This window comes from Gymnodraco acuticeps, unplaced genomic scaffold (genome assembly GCF_902827175.1).
Source record: "Gymnodraco acuticeps unplaced genomic scaffold, fGymAcu1.1, whole genome shotgun sequence".
In the NCBI taxonomy this organism is placed as follows: domain Eukaryota; kingdom Metazoa; phylum Chordata; class Actinopteri; order Perciformes; family Bathydraconidae; genus Gymnodraco; species Gymnodraco acuticeps.
The window spans coordinates 3,361,552-3,376,602 of NW_022990042.1; the positions used below are offsets into that span (position 1 = coordinate 3,361,552).

The window sequence follows — 15,051 nt, forward strand, 5'->3', positions numbered from 1 at the left end:
CCGGAAATGCATCAGTGGAGGAACCATCAGTGTATCCTCGGTTATAGCTCCTCCAGAGAGCCTCCTCGACGCTCGATGCTCGGTCCTCGGTGTGCATTTAGAGAAATGAGACGTCCTTCAAAATGGCGCGCTGAAATTCATTTCCGGAGGACCGAGGACCGAGGAGTCGAGGAGGGGAAATTTGAGTATTGAGAAGCCTCTACAGATTACCCGGCATGCCTGAGAAGTACCCGTATGTGCGCTCATAGCGCATGCGCAACTTTAATCAAAAATGCTCGTTCACATCAAACACATCAATTTGCGTACACGTAACAGCACCGCGGGTTCATGACAACATGGTAATGGCTTGTTATTATGATGAATTTGATATTAACCAGGCAGCAGTTAGCAGCTAGCTAGTAATTATGCTAATGTACACATCAATCGTTATGTACTTATATTACGCTGTAACAGGATCTAGTGATATCCAAGCAACAGAGCTTCATTTAGCATGAAATAATTATTGCACTGTATATATATATATATATAGTGCAATAAGCTTCAGGGACGTTAATCTAACGTCGGTAATATTAACTTTATTTAATAGAACATTTACGGTACAAGATTTAATCATACAGCCCATGTAGTATAATATTTTACAAATGATGAATTACAGCAAACATGTGCAATATATCCATTCTTACAGCTCCGTGGGCTGGCAGTAAGGCGATATGGTCCGTTCTTATTGTGCATCCATGGGTAAAGATAAACGCACGTAGTGCTGAACACGTAACATGAACGTGCCGGGCGGCGCAGTCCCGTGGGTTAGATGCGCGTTCATAATGCAGAGGGAAATAACTCTCAGAATAACGTTATTAGCACATTATTACAACTTGAGGAACGAATGTTTTTAATAAGGGCTATCCAAGTGTTCATACTGGGTAGTTTATTTAGTTAAAAACAAAATTATCCAACGATTTACAGACCACTCTTTCCCCATGTAAGTCAATGGGAAAAAGTGTTTCCGGGTCTGGCAACCAAACGGAAGTGTAGTACCGCCGTTAGGCCACCACGAATATTTTCATTTGAGTCCGGCGCACTTCCTGGGGGCTTGATGCTGCCCCATGCGCCTCGTTGGAGATTTTTCTTCCACACACACACACACACCTCCGCCTGGCTGTGAGTGTGTGTGCTCAGGCTGAGTTCTGCAGTGTCTCGCAGACCCCGCAGCAACCACGAAACGACACCAGTAATCCAGCTCACACTGTCCACTCCTCGAGCCTCAAAGGGCGCAGCAGCGAGCCCTGCAACGTCCTGCCAACACTGCACCCAGAGTAGACCCCACGCAGCATTCTCATCTGTTTGTCATTACTGGTGTCATGTTCTGGTTGCTAACAAACGCCATTGTAACACATAATCACTGATGTTCCGCTGTAACGGTGGTGGACTCATCAGAACAGAGATGAGGGGGGGGGGGGGGGTTGCAGGAGCTCCAACAAACCGTTTAGGACAGAGAGTGAATACACATACTATACAGAGATGCTGTATGAGAAACCAATGTGTGTTTGGAACATTGAACAATGTAAATATATTCTAGTAGACCTCAACAATGGAATTATGATCAGTAGAAATGGCCATGACATGGGACCTTTCACAAACACAAATCGTCTACAAAAAGCAGCACGCAGACTTTTGTTTTTCTGAGGCTTTATTGTCTATTTTCATGTGACGACTTAAAGCAATACTTTCCATCATATTTCTCTTCTAGCACAACACCAACAAAGAAGAAAACGAAGACTTTAACAAGGCCATTGCATGACCCAGAGAAATGCTGATCAGTCAAAAACTGAGCTAGGAACAGACTGACGTGATAACAGTCGTATTAACAAATCACTGGCAACCTTCTCTCCGCTCAGAGCTGTGATCTGACAGCAATCATCATATCATATATGTACATTCAGACCAAAGAAACCCAAAAGGAAAAAGTGTAAAGGAAGTCACTTTCCTCAAACTGCTTTGTTTTTACCAAGAGTCATTTTGACCTTAACAGTTCTCTTTACTGTTGACAAAATGAAACCTCTCCCTCCGACCCCATTATGTTGCTAGATATCGCATCTTAATCATTTCCACAGTATTTTTTTCATATAAAACATATTTTGGTATTTTTCTACATGAAAATATTAGGAAATAATTACAACCAAAAACAGAAAATTCCCTAAATCTCCCCGCAGGTGTCCAGAGAAAAGTAGTCCTCGAGGAAGTAAAGGAGGAAGTCCACGAGATGAGAATCAAAATGGATAATGGGGATACAAGTTGGACCGAGGAGGGTTGGAGGGGGTCATAGTATTTTTTCCGGGGATGGACGCAGTGATCTGGGCTCAGAACCGGAGGTGAGCTTTGTGTTTGACCAGGTATCTGGGGAAAAAGTAGAAAATAAAAAAGGTCAGTTTGTGCAATGTCATTGTTTTCATGACTTTAAATACATCATGATGAGGCCCAAATAATTATAGCATTGCACACCTGTCGACGGTTTCCCAGAAGTGCAGGAACACGGGTCGGTCCAGATGGCGCCGGTGGCGGCTCAGCTCCAGGACGGACACATCCCACTTCTGCACGTTGGGGTCGATCTTCGCCTCGTCGTACTTCAGATGAAAGGCTCGAACTGGAGGGGAAACGTAAAGCATTCGTTTATATAGAGGATTCCGGGTCAAGGGCAGGATAAAACGAGCCACCCTCAGTATATAAACTATATAATCTTCACATTCATATTTGCATTTTGTATCGTGTGCCAAATACTTTCAGAAATTGAGAACCAGAGTGACTTAAGCTCTAAAGATCTGTGTCTGCTGCAGGCGGCCGCTAATATCCTGCTAGCTTGGGTGGACTGCATATATTTCCTGGCAAAAAAGCACTTTCACAGTTTTATGCATTGATGATTTGCTTAGAGAAAGGACCAGTGTGTAGTATAAAAAGGGAACTATTAGCAGAAATTGAATATTTTATTGTGTTATCACATGACAGTATGAATCGTTGCATTCTCAATAGCTTCAAACTGGCCCTTGTATCTGCATAGCCACCACAGTAACCCAGAGTGGACAAACAAAACGCTCACCTAGGGGCCGTGTCTTTATGTTAGCTGAAGGCCACTGTTTCCACCAATACCCAACTTTAGATCTATTTTTCCTAATTAATATAAGAGTTGTTTGATCTACAAACATTTCACCGTTCTTTTGCGGTACAGGTTTGCTCATCATGCTCCAAGGAAATTTGAGAAAACGTTGCAACTTTTACATAATTTTGGCCCATTAATATTACTTCAGATAACCAAAAAAGCTTACAGACTGAACTTACTAATGTAACTTATTTTAAAATGTTTATATAACACAGCCTTTTGCCTGAACATTTGGACGATTGATATCATTGTGCTAACCAGAAGCGCAACAACAGAACATTAATCAATAATTAGATATTCACAAAATATTATTATAAATAATAGAGAAATATATGCTTTACAGAAATGCGCTGGCTGATGAAAAAGAATCATACTTATATTGATAATAAATATAGCCTACAGTTTAGAAACTGGTTTCCTAACTACAATGTGCACCACAATGCATGCATCATAGAAAGCCGCTCATCTGTAATAATGAACATCACACTGTCTGGATTTTTTAATGTACTGGTGCTTCGTAAAATCATTATACTGCTCAAGCCTACCGCCAGTAAAATGTGGCAACAATGTCTCAAGGACCTTACTCACTTTTGGCAAAAATGTCAACAGGAGATCCATCAGGCAGCAGCCACGGCCAGCCTTTGAACTGCCAGGCAGGACCCTGCACAAACACGGCCACCACTCGATCCCTGACAGACACACACACACACACACACACACACACACACACACACACACACACACACACACACACACACACACACACACACACACACACACACACACACACACACACACACACACACACACACACACACACACACACACACACACACACACACACACACACACACACACACACACACACACACACACACACACACACACACACACACACACACACACACACACACACACACACACACACACACACACACACACACACACCACACACACACACACACACACACACACACACACACACACACACAACCACACACACACACACACACAACACACACACACACACAACACACACACACACACACACCACACCACACACACACACACACACACACACACCACACACACACACACACACACCACACACCACAATTTTTATTGTATTAGGTTCCAGGTTGAATTGAGGCGAATATTTGTAATGTTCAGAAGTTGTTGTGTTTAATATTCATGAGATTATTTGTCATTGTTCAAATGATAATAAACATTAGCATAAAGCATATTTGTCCACTCATGTGTTGATAAGAGTATTAAAAACTTGAAAAATATTCCTCTAAGGTACATTTAAAAACAGATCAAAAATGTGCGATTAATTTGCGATTAACTATGGACAATCATGCGATTAATCGCGATTAAATATTTTAATCAACTGACAGCCCTAATATATATATATATATTTGTTGAGAGCATGACACTTGATTCATGGTGGCTCAACTGTCCCCGGTAAATGAAAATAAGAGAAGAATAATAATTAAAAAAGCACAAGGGAAGGAAACAGATGAAAAGAGAGATGACATGAATCAGCGAAAGACGGACAGGAAGTAACAGGACTTAAACAGTACAGTGGCAGAACACCTAAAACAGTGTTGCCGCCATTTAAAGTGACTTTGCTGTAACTGCAGTTCAGCAATTGCCTCGCAGAAGGGGGACTATTTTCAATCAATAAATTAATGCTAAAATCAGTTTGTTGTGTCCAATTGTTGATTTATTTAGTTTCCGTGTAATAAGCAAGGTCGTACACTGCATAATATCTCTTACTTGAACAGTGCCATTAGATTAAATGAATGTTTTACTGTTTGGTTTGTGTACTAGAAACAGGAGTGAAACCGCCCAGTGAACCCCCCACACCAACTGCCTCCATGATGACAGGATGTGAGGCGTTCCTTTCTTATAAAGAACTTGTGAACCAAATAAAAAGTAGGACCCTGAGCTCTCTAAAAAGGTAAAACATGAGAATACAAAGTAGTGAGCATTTTGTACCAGATAGATAATACTAATTCTGAAATGATTTGTGAAAGACTCAATCTCACCCTGATAAATGACAGGTGGCTGTTTCATGCGTAGACTAAAAATAGGCGTTCATTTTTATAAATATTTTTAGCTTTTTGTTGCACAATTTTCCAATGAACTTGATGATTATATAACTATTTTAGATAAAAATATAAATAACATGCTGTTCAACTTTAACCTGCAATTCATATTACAAATATAGAAAAACATTTTACATCACTATTAATTATAATCCTTACCAGTCCTGTGGAGCCAGTTTGAGCGGCTGGTCGATGATTCGGTACGGCACGGTGACGCTCACAGTCGCCCCCCCCGGCTGGATCTGGTCTTTGCGTCTCTGCAGCAGAACCTCATTATCACGCTGGATGCCCTGCTTCTTCTTCTCTTCCGGCGTGACAAACCTGAATTGGCACAAACAAAATGAATAGTGTTACTTTATCTCATTTATAATACTTTATAGACGCTAAACACACTTGCTAAACACCAATACTATATTCCTAAAAATGCTTTGGTATCAACGTAGACTTTCTTTTCCCACAACTTGAGATGTGACTGTTGGTTATTAAGTAATATATAATTAATGCTAAAGAAAAACAAACAAAGGTATGAAACCAAATGTTCAGGAGCTTTTTTCCACTTTGATTGTGTAATATAATGCTCGAGTCTTCCTCTTTTCTGAGTGAATGAGAATAATGGATGGGATTGGGATACTGCATTAGCCAGTTAGATAAAACGGACATGTAGTTGCACTGTGGAAATTGCCAGTTTCTTCATTTTCTGTTTGGTTTTATGACGCTATGTTCAGTGCTGTGGTAAAAATGTGCCCAAAGGCCAAGTTCTGCCAAGTAACATTTCCCCGGGCCTGATCTTGTGATCCTCAGCAAGGTAAAGTGATCTTGGCAGACAGGAAGAGAAGGAAGTTGTAAATAAAGATCAGGTAGAAAATCAGGAAGAACTCTGTTAAAATGACTAATAGATATTAAGTGGTTAGAAACAAGTTATCACTATTATCCACATGTTATCCTATTAGTCATTCACGAGAGATTGTCATGACTAACGTATGACTTATGGGAAAAAAAGTGTTTAAGGTCGAAGAAACTTTTGTCCATGAAAATATAGTGGATATCTGTGCCCAATTAGAAGACATTTCCTCTAGGTGTTTCTGATGAAATGGGATTGACGAAAAATCCCTTAAACATAATGCCTCCAGTCGAGGCTATTGACGGCACTGAGCCATAACAAATAGGATGGGCGTGCCACAGGGATAAATTCTGGGCCCAAATATTTTCACCATTTTATTTATTTATTTTTTAAATATGCATTTTACTCGACAGTGCAGCAACCTCATAACTTATAAAAACAGCTTTTGGTACCCATTTTCGTAAAAAAAAAAACACATCTAGGGCTGCTTTTGACTAAAGATTTGTCTAGTCGAACAATAGTCGTCAATTCAGGCGATTAGTCCACTAATCGTTGGATGTTTATGATAAATTATGATTATTAATATTATTTATGCATATATATTCCCAAATTATTTTCAGTTTCAAAGGCTCATAAAGAACGTTATAACAGCATGGCACGTTGTGCTTCATATAAAATATACTTTTTTTCCCCCTTTGACTAAAAGACAAATGAATAATTTGTCGACAAATACTTTTTTAGCCGACTAATGTTTAGTTGACTGATTGGGGGCAGCAAGAAGGTCAACAGGTAGATACACTTACTTCAGATCCTGCAGGAGCTCCTTAGCATTGAGCATTGTGATGAGTGAGGTGGTGGCGGCAGGGATGATGACAATGGGGGTCCGGGACCCTGTTGAGAAAATGATGATAAAAAGGTCTTTAAAAATATTGGTAGTGTCAAATAGACAGTCAAATAAAATGCAGTTTTATGCAAATAAAGAAAACAAATTCTGTTATGTTACATCATATTCAGTATATTGCTTTTTATATAAATACCAAAAACATAGTCCAATTAAGTGAAATACGTACCTTTCTTTTGATTCGGTGGAGGTCTGGCTTGTGAAACTAGAAGGGAAAAAAAACAATTTTAGGTAAACAACTTTTTTTCAACAAACTAAAATAACAAGTACAACAATTCCACTAAGAATATTCATTTTTTAGAAATATAACCAAAGTATTCTGTGAAATAATTGACTGGCAATAGCTCAAATAAAAAACTAAAATAAATAAAAGATCCTGTGTCAGCAAATACACTATTAAATCTGCAAGAGGTGACTCCTTCCTTTAGCCCTTCTTTATGCATGTCACTTCAGTCCAGTCATCATGGAACAAGATGCAGACTGATGTTGCTTTGTTGTGTTCTCACATATCCTCAACTCCAATCTTTGGGCACATATTTGCTGAGGAGTCAAACACACATTTGATTCTTCTCCTCAAACAAAAGTCCCTTTCATGGAGGCAGTTTCACCCAGAAGTTTTTTTCCACAGTATGGTTATGTCGAGCAGAAGTAGATATCCCAGCAATTTGGACCAAGCAGTTTTTATGCTCAAGGCCGAGATAAGTTCCGTATCATTTTATGTGGTAAGCAGGGGAAGGTCAAATGCTAAAATATCTAAGAGTAGGGATGTTAATTTTGATGCCAACATTTCGAAATTGTGATGGAACTTGTTTCTCTACAGTACAGCATGTACCAGGAGGCTCAAGAATGATGGGACCCTCTCATCCCAGGGACAACAGAAATATGTGTGTCGGACAAACATAGATCTTCTCCAGGCCTCTAGAGCAGTGGTTCCCAAACGGTGTGCCGCGGCACACTGGTGTGCCGTGAGGCAAGTCCGGGTGTGCCGTGGGATTTTGTGCAACCATACGTTATTATTGCAATATACAACTACACAAAAATAATTACTTTTGAATTTACTATATCAGTACTTTGTAGGTTTATATGTACGTAATCTGCACGACTTGTGCGTCCACATCTCCACGTGCAGTGCTGCATAAACATGGCTGAGTCAGCGATAACTTTCGAGGGGTGGAGGTCTGCCCATTATTTTGAGTTCGTCCGAAGAATAGACAGGAATGTGACGGTGAGGTGCAAACTGTGTCCAGGCCAGAAGCTGTTATCCACTGCTGTAAACACCACGTCAAACCTCAACAAACACCTGCAAAGAACACATGCTAAGGTGAAGCTACCGCACAGCTATTTGTTGTTTGTTGATATCACGTCGTCTGTTCTTCTTCTCTGTCTTCCGGTTGTTGCCTGTTTTGAATGACAAATACACACTACCGCCGCCTGCTGGTAAGGAAAGTTATTGCCACTCAGGCATGTGCAAGTTCGTACGTGCTCGGCGAGTAAAGTAACAAGTTACTTTATGTAGATAGTAACGAAGTAGTGTAATATATTACTTTTTTTAAAGTAATACATTTATAATTTGTAGTTCAGGACCATGGACAATGCAGCTTCCTTGCATTGACAGTTCTCTGTGCTGAATTTCTGCTGAGTTTCCTTTGCCTCATTTTTAATGTTGTGACCTGTCTGGTTTAAATGAGTGTGTTGCTGCTTTGATGAAGCCTAATTTGATAAAGTTTCAAATTAATTTCTGAAATATTTCGTTAATAAATATTTCATGAGTAATATAGTTGTCTTTGTCACATTTTATTTGGCATTAGTAAATAATTATGCACATTTACAGATATTTGACATGATATGAGTGATAACACGTGTTATAAGGGCTATTTTGCACAATAGGTGTGCCTTGAGATTTGTACTTGTCCTTTGGTGTGCCTTGGGCACAAAAAGTTTGGGAACCACTGCTCTAGAGGATGAGGCATATTCTTTTGCCCTTTGTATGCTACGTAGTGAACAACGATTAGTTTTGAAATTGACAAGAGGATAGCTAGTTATGTTAGCTGTTAGCAGCAAGTGGGCAGCACACATTCAGAAATAATAATGTTATTGGGCAAAGGTAAATTATAAAGTTATGATGATGTGTTCAAATGTAAAACATCTATAAAATATTTTGTTGAAAGGGAAAGTATTCATAGACATTTATTTTTACCGATGCATCAAATTGGTTAATGACAATCCTAGAATTTCACTGGTACTGGTATTGAATAATTTATTTCTGACATTGTGACCTTAAAATGAAACCTGGTCACAGACAAACATTTTTTTTTTTTTTTACAATTTCAGGTACATGTGAGAAAATCTCTGGAGCTACAACAACTCAAACGCAACAGCTGGTAGTGTTGAGTGTGATTGATTGGTTGGTCGGATAATATGGTGTATTCGCCTCGCAGAGTCCCTGAGGAAACTTTGGTTTAAACTGACTGACACATGAGGACAGCTTCCTGACATTTACTGACAGGCAAGACAGACAGGAAATGTTGGAAATCACAATCAGCCACATGTCATTCAGGTCAAGGCTACAGAGGATAAGGACAGAAAGGGAGACTAAACAGCTGGATATTTGACCTTTTAGAAAAAAAGGAACTTACTGCATAATGGAAAGAAAGTGGTTTTATTTTTCACAGAGTCTTTTCTTAATCTAGTAGAGTTTTTTCCTGCTCCTCCGGATCGAAAATGACAGCAAGAATAGATAAGATGCTGGAAGTGGACATTTCATTCAATTGTACTTATTATTATCTATCTAAATATATGTAGATTTGATTTGTTACAGTTTATTTTATTTCAACTTAAAGGTGGGGTAGGTAAGTTTCAGAAACCGGCTCGAGATACACTTTGTTATATTCCATGGAATGCTCTTAACATCCCGATAGCAATGAATATCTGAAGTGCTTTGACAAAAAAATCCATAAAAAAAATGTCATCTGTGGAACCCGTATACTGTAAAAAGTACAACCAATCCGTTTAGCCGGCCCGGCTAAACGGATTGGATTGCCGCCCCGTCTGTCAGCCTTCCATCTCGTGCACGCACAAATGTATCTCGTGCCCTCATTGGGCGTGCATTGCAGCAGTACTTCACTGACTCGCCAGCAACAGGCGGCCACTTTCACCAGTCTGCTGACGTCATGTGCGCGTTCATGTGTGTTGGAGAAGGTGCTCTGTAAGGAAGTCTGAAGGAAGGGGCGGATTCTTTTCGGCTGTGTACTTTCAAATTTTAGTGCACTCGAGCCGGTTTCTGAAACTTACCTACCCCACCTTTAAATATATGTTATAGATTTTTTTTCTTTATTTATTAATTTAGCAACTATTACTAACCCCAAGGATAAAAAAAAAATATATATTATTCTGAATATAAAAAGTATCCATTTAACAAAGACAGATTTCTGGTCCAAATCTAGTACGTGTCATGGACATCAAATCTTAAAAAAATGGATGTTCCATTAATGTTTTAAGTATTTCTGCAGTATTTCTGCACAAATCTCAGAGAGAAACACCGACCTGGACGCGGGACCGGCTGAAGCGCTGGAGTCTGGGCCTTTCGGGCGGATGCTCCTTCCTGCAAAACACAACACCACCAAAGGGTCACATTATTAAATATAGAATATATTAAATATAGCTTGCCTCAAACCAAGTAAATGTCCATTTGTGTTGCTGCGCACAGAAATAGAGTGGTCTAGGAATCAGTCCTAAACCAGGAAATTAGTTAGCATATTACTGCTTCTTTACTCCTTCGACACAAATAAATGGTTTTCAGTTAAATTCCAGAAATATGGTCTATGGTTGACACATGCTTAATAGATTTTCACATTTTGTTCCACAACAAAAATGTCAGTAAATACCCCACTGGAGAACGTCTGAAGCTTTTATGTGGCATACAAGTGTCGTTGCTAACAAGTGACTCAAATAGATTACGAAACATCAACTTGCCTAACATTAGCCGGCTTTAGCTTAGCATATTGACGTGAAGTCATGTCAGCGTAAAGTAGTATACCTTCATTGATCCCAAGAGTCTCTCCAGCTACCAGTCCACACTCCGTATTTATTTGGTATGATTGGGACTTGAACCAGCGATCTCTCATTTACGAACCAAAGTCCCGACAGACTGAGCTACTGTTTATAACCTTAGTTCAAACGTGAGCAATTTAATCTGGCGATTGCATTTGCAATTCAACTGTTGTAGTGTTTTTGATTTTCCAGTTGAACAAAACATGTAGGTAGGCATTTCATTTTTATTTGTCCCGCTCATGGTACGCAAAACCAAATGTACAATAATTGCCACAAAACATGACTACCATCATAAACATGTGTTAGCCACCGATCTTATTTTCAGCGATATTCCCAAACCCTATGAAAAAAAAACATTGCTTTCTGCCAAGAGAGCCCTGAGTGATGCTGTCTTTTGGGTCGGCTTACAGAAATACGTCATCACTGCTCCACTCTATTCAAAGGCCTAACCCCATGAATGGTAATGATTTCTTAAGACTGCTCAACAACACTCATTTAGACTTCCAGACAGGCACTACAAGTAAGAATGTGTTAAATACCATCATGGACAGTCTCAGCAGAACATTTTGATTCTACTCTGTATAATTGTTCTGTAGTTATTGTAGCTAATACGGCGCTTTTGAGAGATTTTAAATCTCAGATCTGCTCAGGCGAAACCTGCTGCACAGGTCTCAGCACTCAAGCCTTCATTATAATAGAGGCAGGGCCAGTCTATTGATTGCGTGAAGTACAACAGCGTGACTCAGTCACCTTTCACCTAAAAAAGCATTTAAATACCGCATTTAAAATCTGATGAACTCAGTGTGCATCTGGACCGGGTGAAGATTTTACCTATTGACGCAGCAACCACTGTAAGTTATATTCTTGTTTAATTAGACTTCTCTGTTTCATTTATTCTACTCTGTATAATTGTTCTGTAGTTATTGTAGCTTATACAGCGCTTTTGAGAGATTTTAAATCTCAGATCTGCTCAGGCGAAACCTACTGCACAGGTCTCAGCACTCAAGCCTGCATTACAATAGAGGCAGGGCCAGTCTATTGTCGCCCATCAGCTGTAGATAGTTAACTAATTAGAGGGGCGTGGCCCTACAGCTGTGAGAACTCAGCAATCAGGCGTCCATTTTAGGTAGCTCTTTCCTGGAGCGTCAGCTTAAGCGTCAGACAGCCGAAGACTGACAAGACTGAGTCCTACGGGAGTAAGACTGACAAAGACATTGGAGTCCTACGGGAGTCACGAGGGAGGCAAAGAGGAGGCAAATCCTACTCTGATTGAGCTGGTGTCTTATTTCTCTTTTCTTTAGTTTTCTAGCCCCTCATGCTATAATCATGTGTATTTTCTCCATTCCTGTTCATGTGTCTTCTCGCAATTATCACTGGCCCCGTGTATCTCCTAATCGCTATAACCGGCCTGCTCTCATCTATCCCACATGCTCCACTGAGATCCAACATCTAGTTTCAGGTGGCCTGTGGAATTGCCAGTCAGCTGTTCCTAAGGCTGACTTCATCTCTGGCTACGCCTCCCTGCAGTCTCTGGATTTCCTTGCTCTCACTGAGACCTGGATTACTCCATCCAACACATCCACCCCAGCAGCTCTCTCCACTGCATATTCCTTCTCCCATACACCCAGACCAACTGGCAGAGGAGGTGGCACTGGTCTCCTGCTCTCTCCCAAATGGAGCTTTTCCCTCTTCAAGCTACCTAACTTCACTCCTTCCACCTTTGAATTCCATGCCGTCACAGTAACCCATCCTATACAGTTAACCATTGTTGTTCTCTACCGTTCACCAGGCGCCTTGGGGGACTTCTTGGAGGAATTAGATAATCTCCTCTCACACATCCCTGAAACTGGCCCTCCCGCTGTACTTCTCGGACTTCAACCTCCAGACGGGGAAGATAGACGAACTAACATCCCTGTTAACCGCCTTTGCTTTCTCACTGTCTCCATCCCCACCGACTCATAAAGCTGGCAATGTCCTTGATCTCATATTCTCAAGGAACTGCGCTACTTCTAACCTCTCTGTAAACCCGCTCCACACATCCGATCACTTCTTCATTTCATTCTCTCTACCCCTTTCCAAACATAACAAACTAATCGCTTCTCATCCTGCACTTGTCCGCTGTAACCTTCGTTCCCTCTCCCCCTCTACCTTTGCCTCGTCGGTGCTCTCAGCCCTCCCTTCCTCTGACTCGTTCCAACTCCTGCCTTCAAACTCTGCTTCAAACTCTCCTCTCTACTCTCTCATCCACTCTGGACTCTCTCTGTCCTCTCACATCTCGGCAGGCTCGTCAGTCCCCTCCTGCTCCCTGGCTAAATGATGCACTGCGTGCTAATAGAACCGTCCTTAGGGCAGCAGAGCGGAAACGGTGGAAATCCAAACACCGTGACGACCTCCTAACCTATCAGGCTCTTCTCTCCTCTTTCTCTGCTTCGATCTCTCAGGCAAAAAGCACTTTCTTTCAAGATAAGATCCAATCTTCCTATTCCAATCCTAAAAAACTATTCTCCATCTTCTCCACCCTCTTGGACCCTCCCCCCTCCTCACTTCTGTCAAGCGACTTTGTTACCCACTTTGAAAAAAGGTTGATGATATTCGCTCTTCTTTTTCTGACTCACCTTTACTCACCGCTGGGTCACCAGACCCTCCTTCCACCAACACACTAACCTCCTTTTCCCCTCTCTCTCCAAGTGAGGTTCTTACCCTCATTACCTCTGCCCGCCCTACCACCTGTCCTCTGGACCCTATCCCTTCAAACCTCCTTCAGACTATCGCTCCTGATATTCTACCGTTTCTCACCCATTTCATCAACACTTCTCTAACTTCTGGTCACTTTCCAAACAGTCTCAACGAGGCAAGAGTAAACCCTCTCCTAATGAAACCTACTCTCAACCCGTCTGATGTTATAAACTACAGGCCTGTCTCTCTCCTCCCGTTCCTGTCTAAATCACTTGAACGCGCTGTCTTTAAACAACTCTCCTGTTATCTCCATCAGAATAACCTTCTGGATCCTCACCAGTCTGGTTTCAAGGCAGGTCACTCCACAGAAACTGCTCTCATTGCTGTCACGGAGGAACTGCACACTGCCAAAACTGCATCCCTCTCCTCTGTCATCATCCTGTTGGACCTGTCTGCTGCATTCGACACGGTGAATCATCAGATCCTCCTTCGCACTATCCAAAAACTTGGAGTTTCAGGCTCTGCACTTTCCATCCTCACCTCATATCTGAAAGACCGTACCTACAGGGTGACTAGGAGAGGGTCTGAGTCCCACCCTTGTCAATTAACTACAGGGGTCCCTCAGGGCTCTGTTCTTGGTCCCCTCCTCTGTCCCCTGTACACAAACTCACTCGGATCAGTCATTAGCCCGCATGGTTTTTCATACCACTGCTACGCTGACGACACCCAATTAATTCTGTCCTTTCCCCGCTCAGAGACCCAGGTCGTCGCACGCATCTCTGCTTGTCTAGCTGACATCTCTCAGTGGATGTCTGCTCATCACCTCAAGCTCAACCTTGACAAGACTGAGCTGCTTTTCCTTCCGGGAAAAGATTGTCCCACTCTTGACCTAACAATCAACATCGGCACCTCAGTTGTTTCCCCGACTCAGACTGCAAGGAATCTGGGTGTGACCCTAGATAACAACCTGTCCTTCACTGCAAACATAGCTGCCACAACCCGTTGCTGCAGATACACGCTTTACAACATCAGGAAGATACGTCCCCAGCTGACACAGAAAGCGACGCAGGTTCTGGTCCAGGCTCTCGTCATCTCACGCCTAGACTACTGCAACTCCCTCCTGGCTGGTCTACCTGCATGTGCCATCCGACCTCTGCAGCTCATCCAGAATGCAGCGACTCGTCTGGTCTTCAACCTTCCTAAATTTTCCCACACCACTCCGCTCCTCCGCTCCCTTCACTGGCTTCCGGCAACTGCTAGAATCCACTTCAAGACACTGGTACTTGCTTACCATGCTGCGAATGGATCTGGCCCTTCGTAC

At 41.6% G+C, this 15,051-nt stretch overlaps 1 protein-coding gene across 1 annotated transcript in view; it reads right to left on the bottom strand.

Annotated features, from left to right (window-relative positions):
* Nucleotides 1–1,669: 1,669 nt before the first annotated feature.
* Nucleotides 1,670–15,051, bottom strand: part of LOC117545622 — a 44,640-nt gene continuing 31,258 nt past the window's right edge. The window contains 7 exon segments of the mRNA XM_034215476.1: nucleotides 1,670–2,394; nucleotides 2,500–2,641; nucleotides 3,740–3,840; nucleotides 5,422–5,583; nucleotides 6,907–6,994; nucleotides 7,174–7,209; nucleotides 10,548–10,605. Coding sequence (XP_034071367.1) covers nucleotides 2,358–2,394; nucleotides 2,500–2,641; nucleotides 3,740–3,840; nucleotides 5,422–5,583; nucleotides 6,907–6,994; nucleotides 7,174–7,209; nucleotides 10,548–10,605 — 624 coding nt within the window. The 3' untranslated portion in view covers nucleotides 1,670–2,357.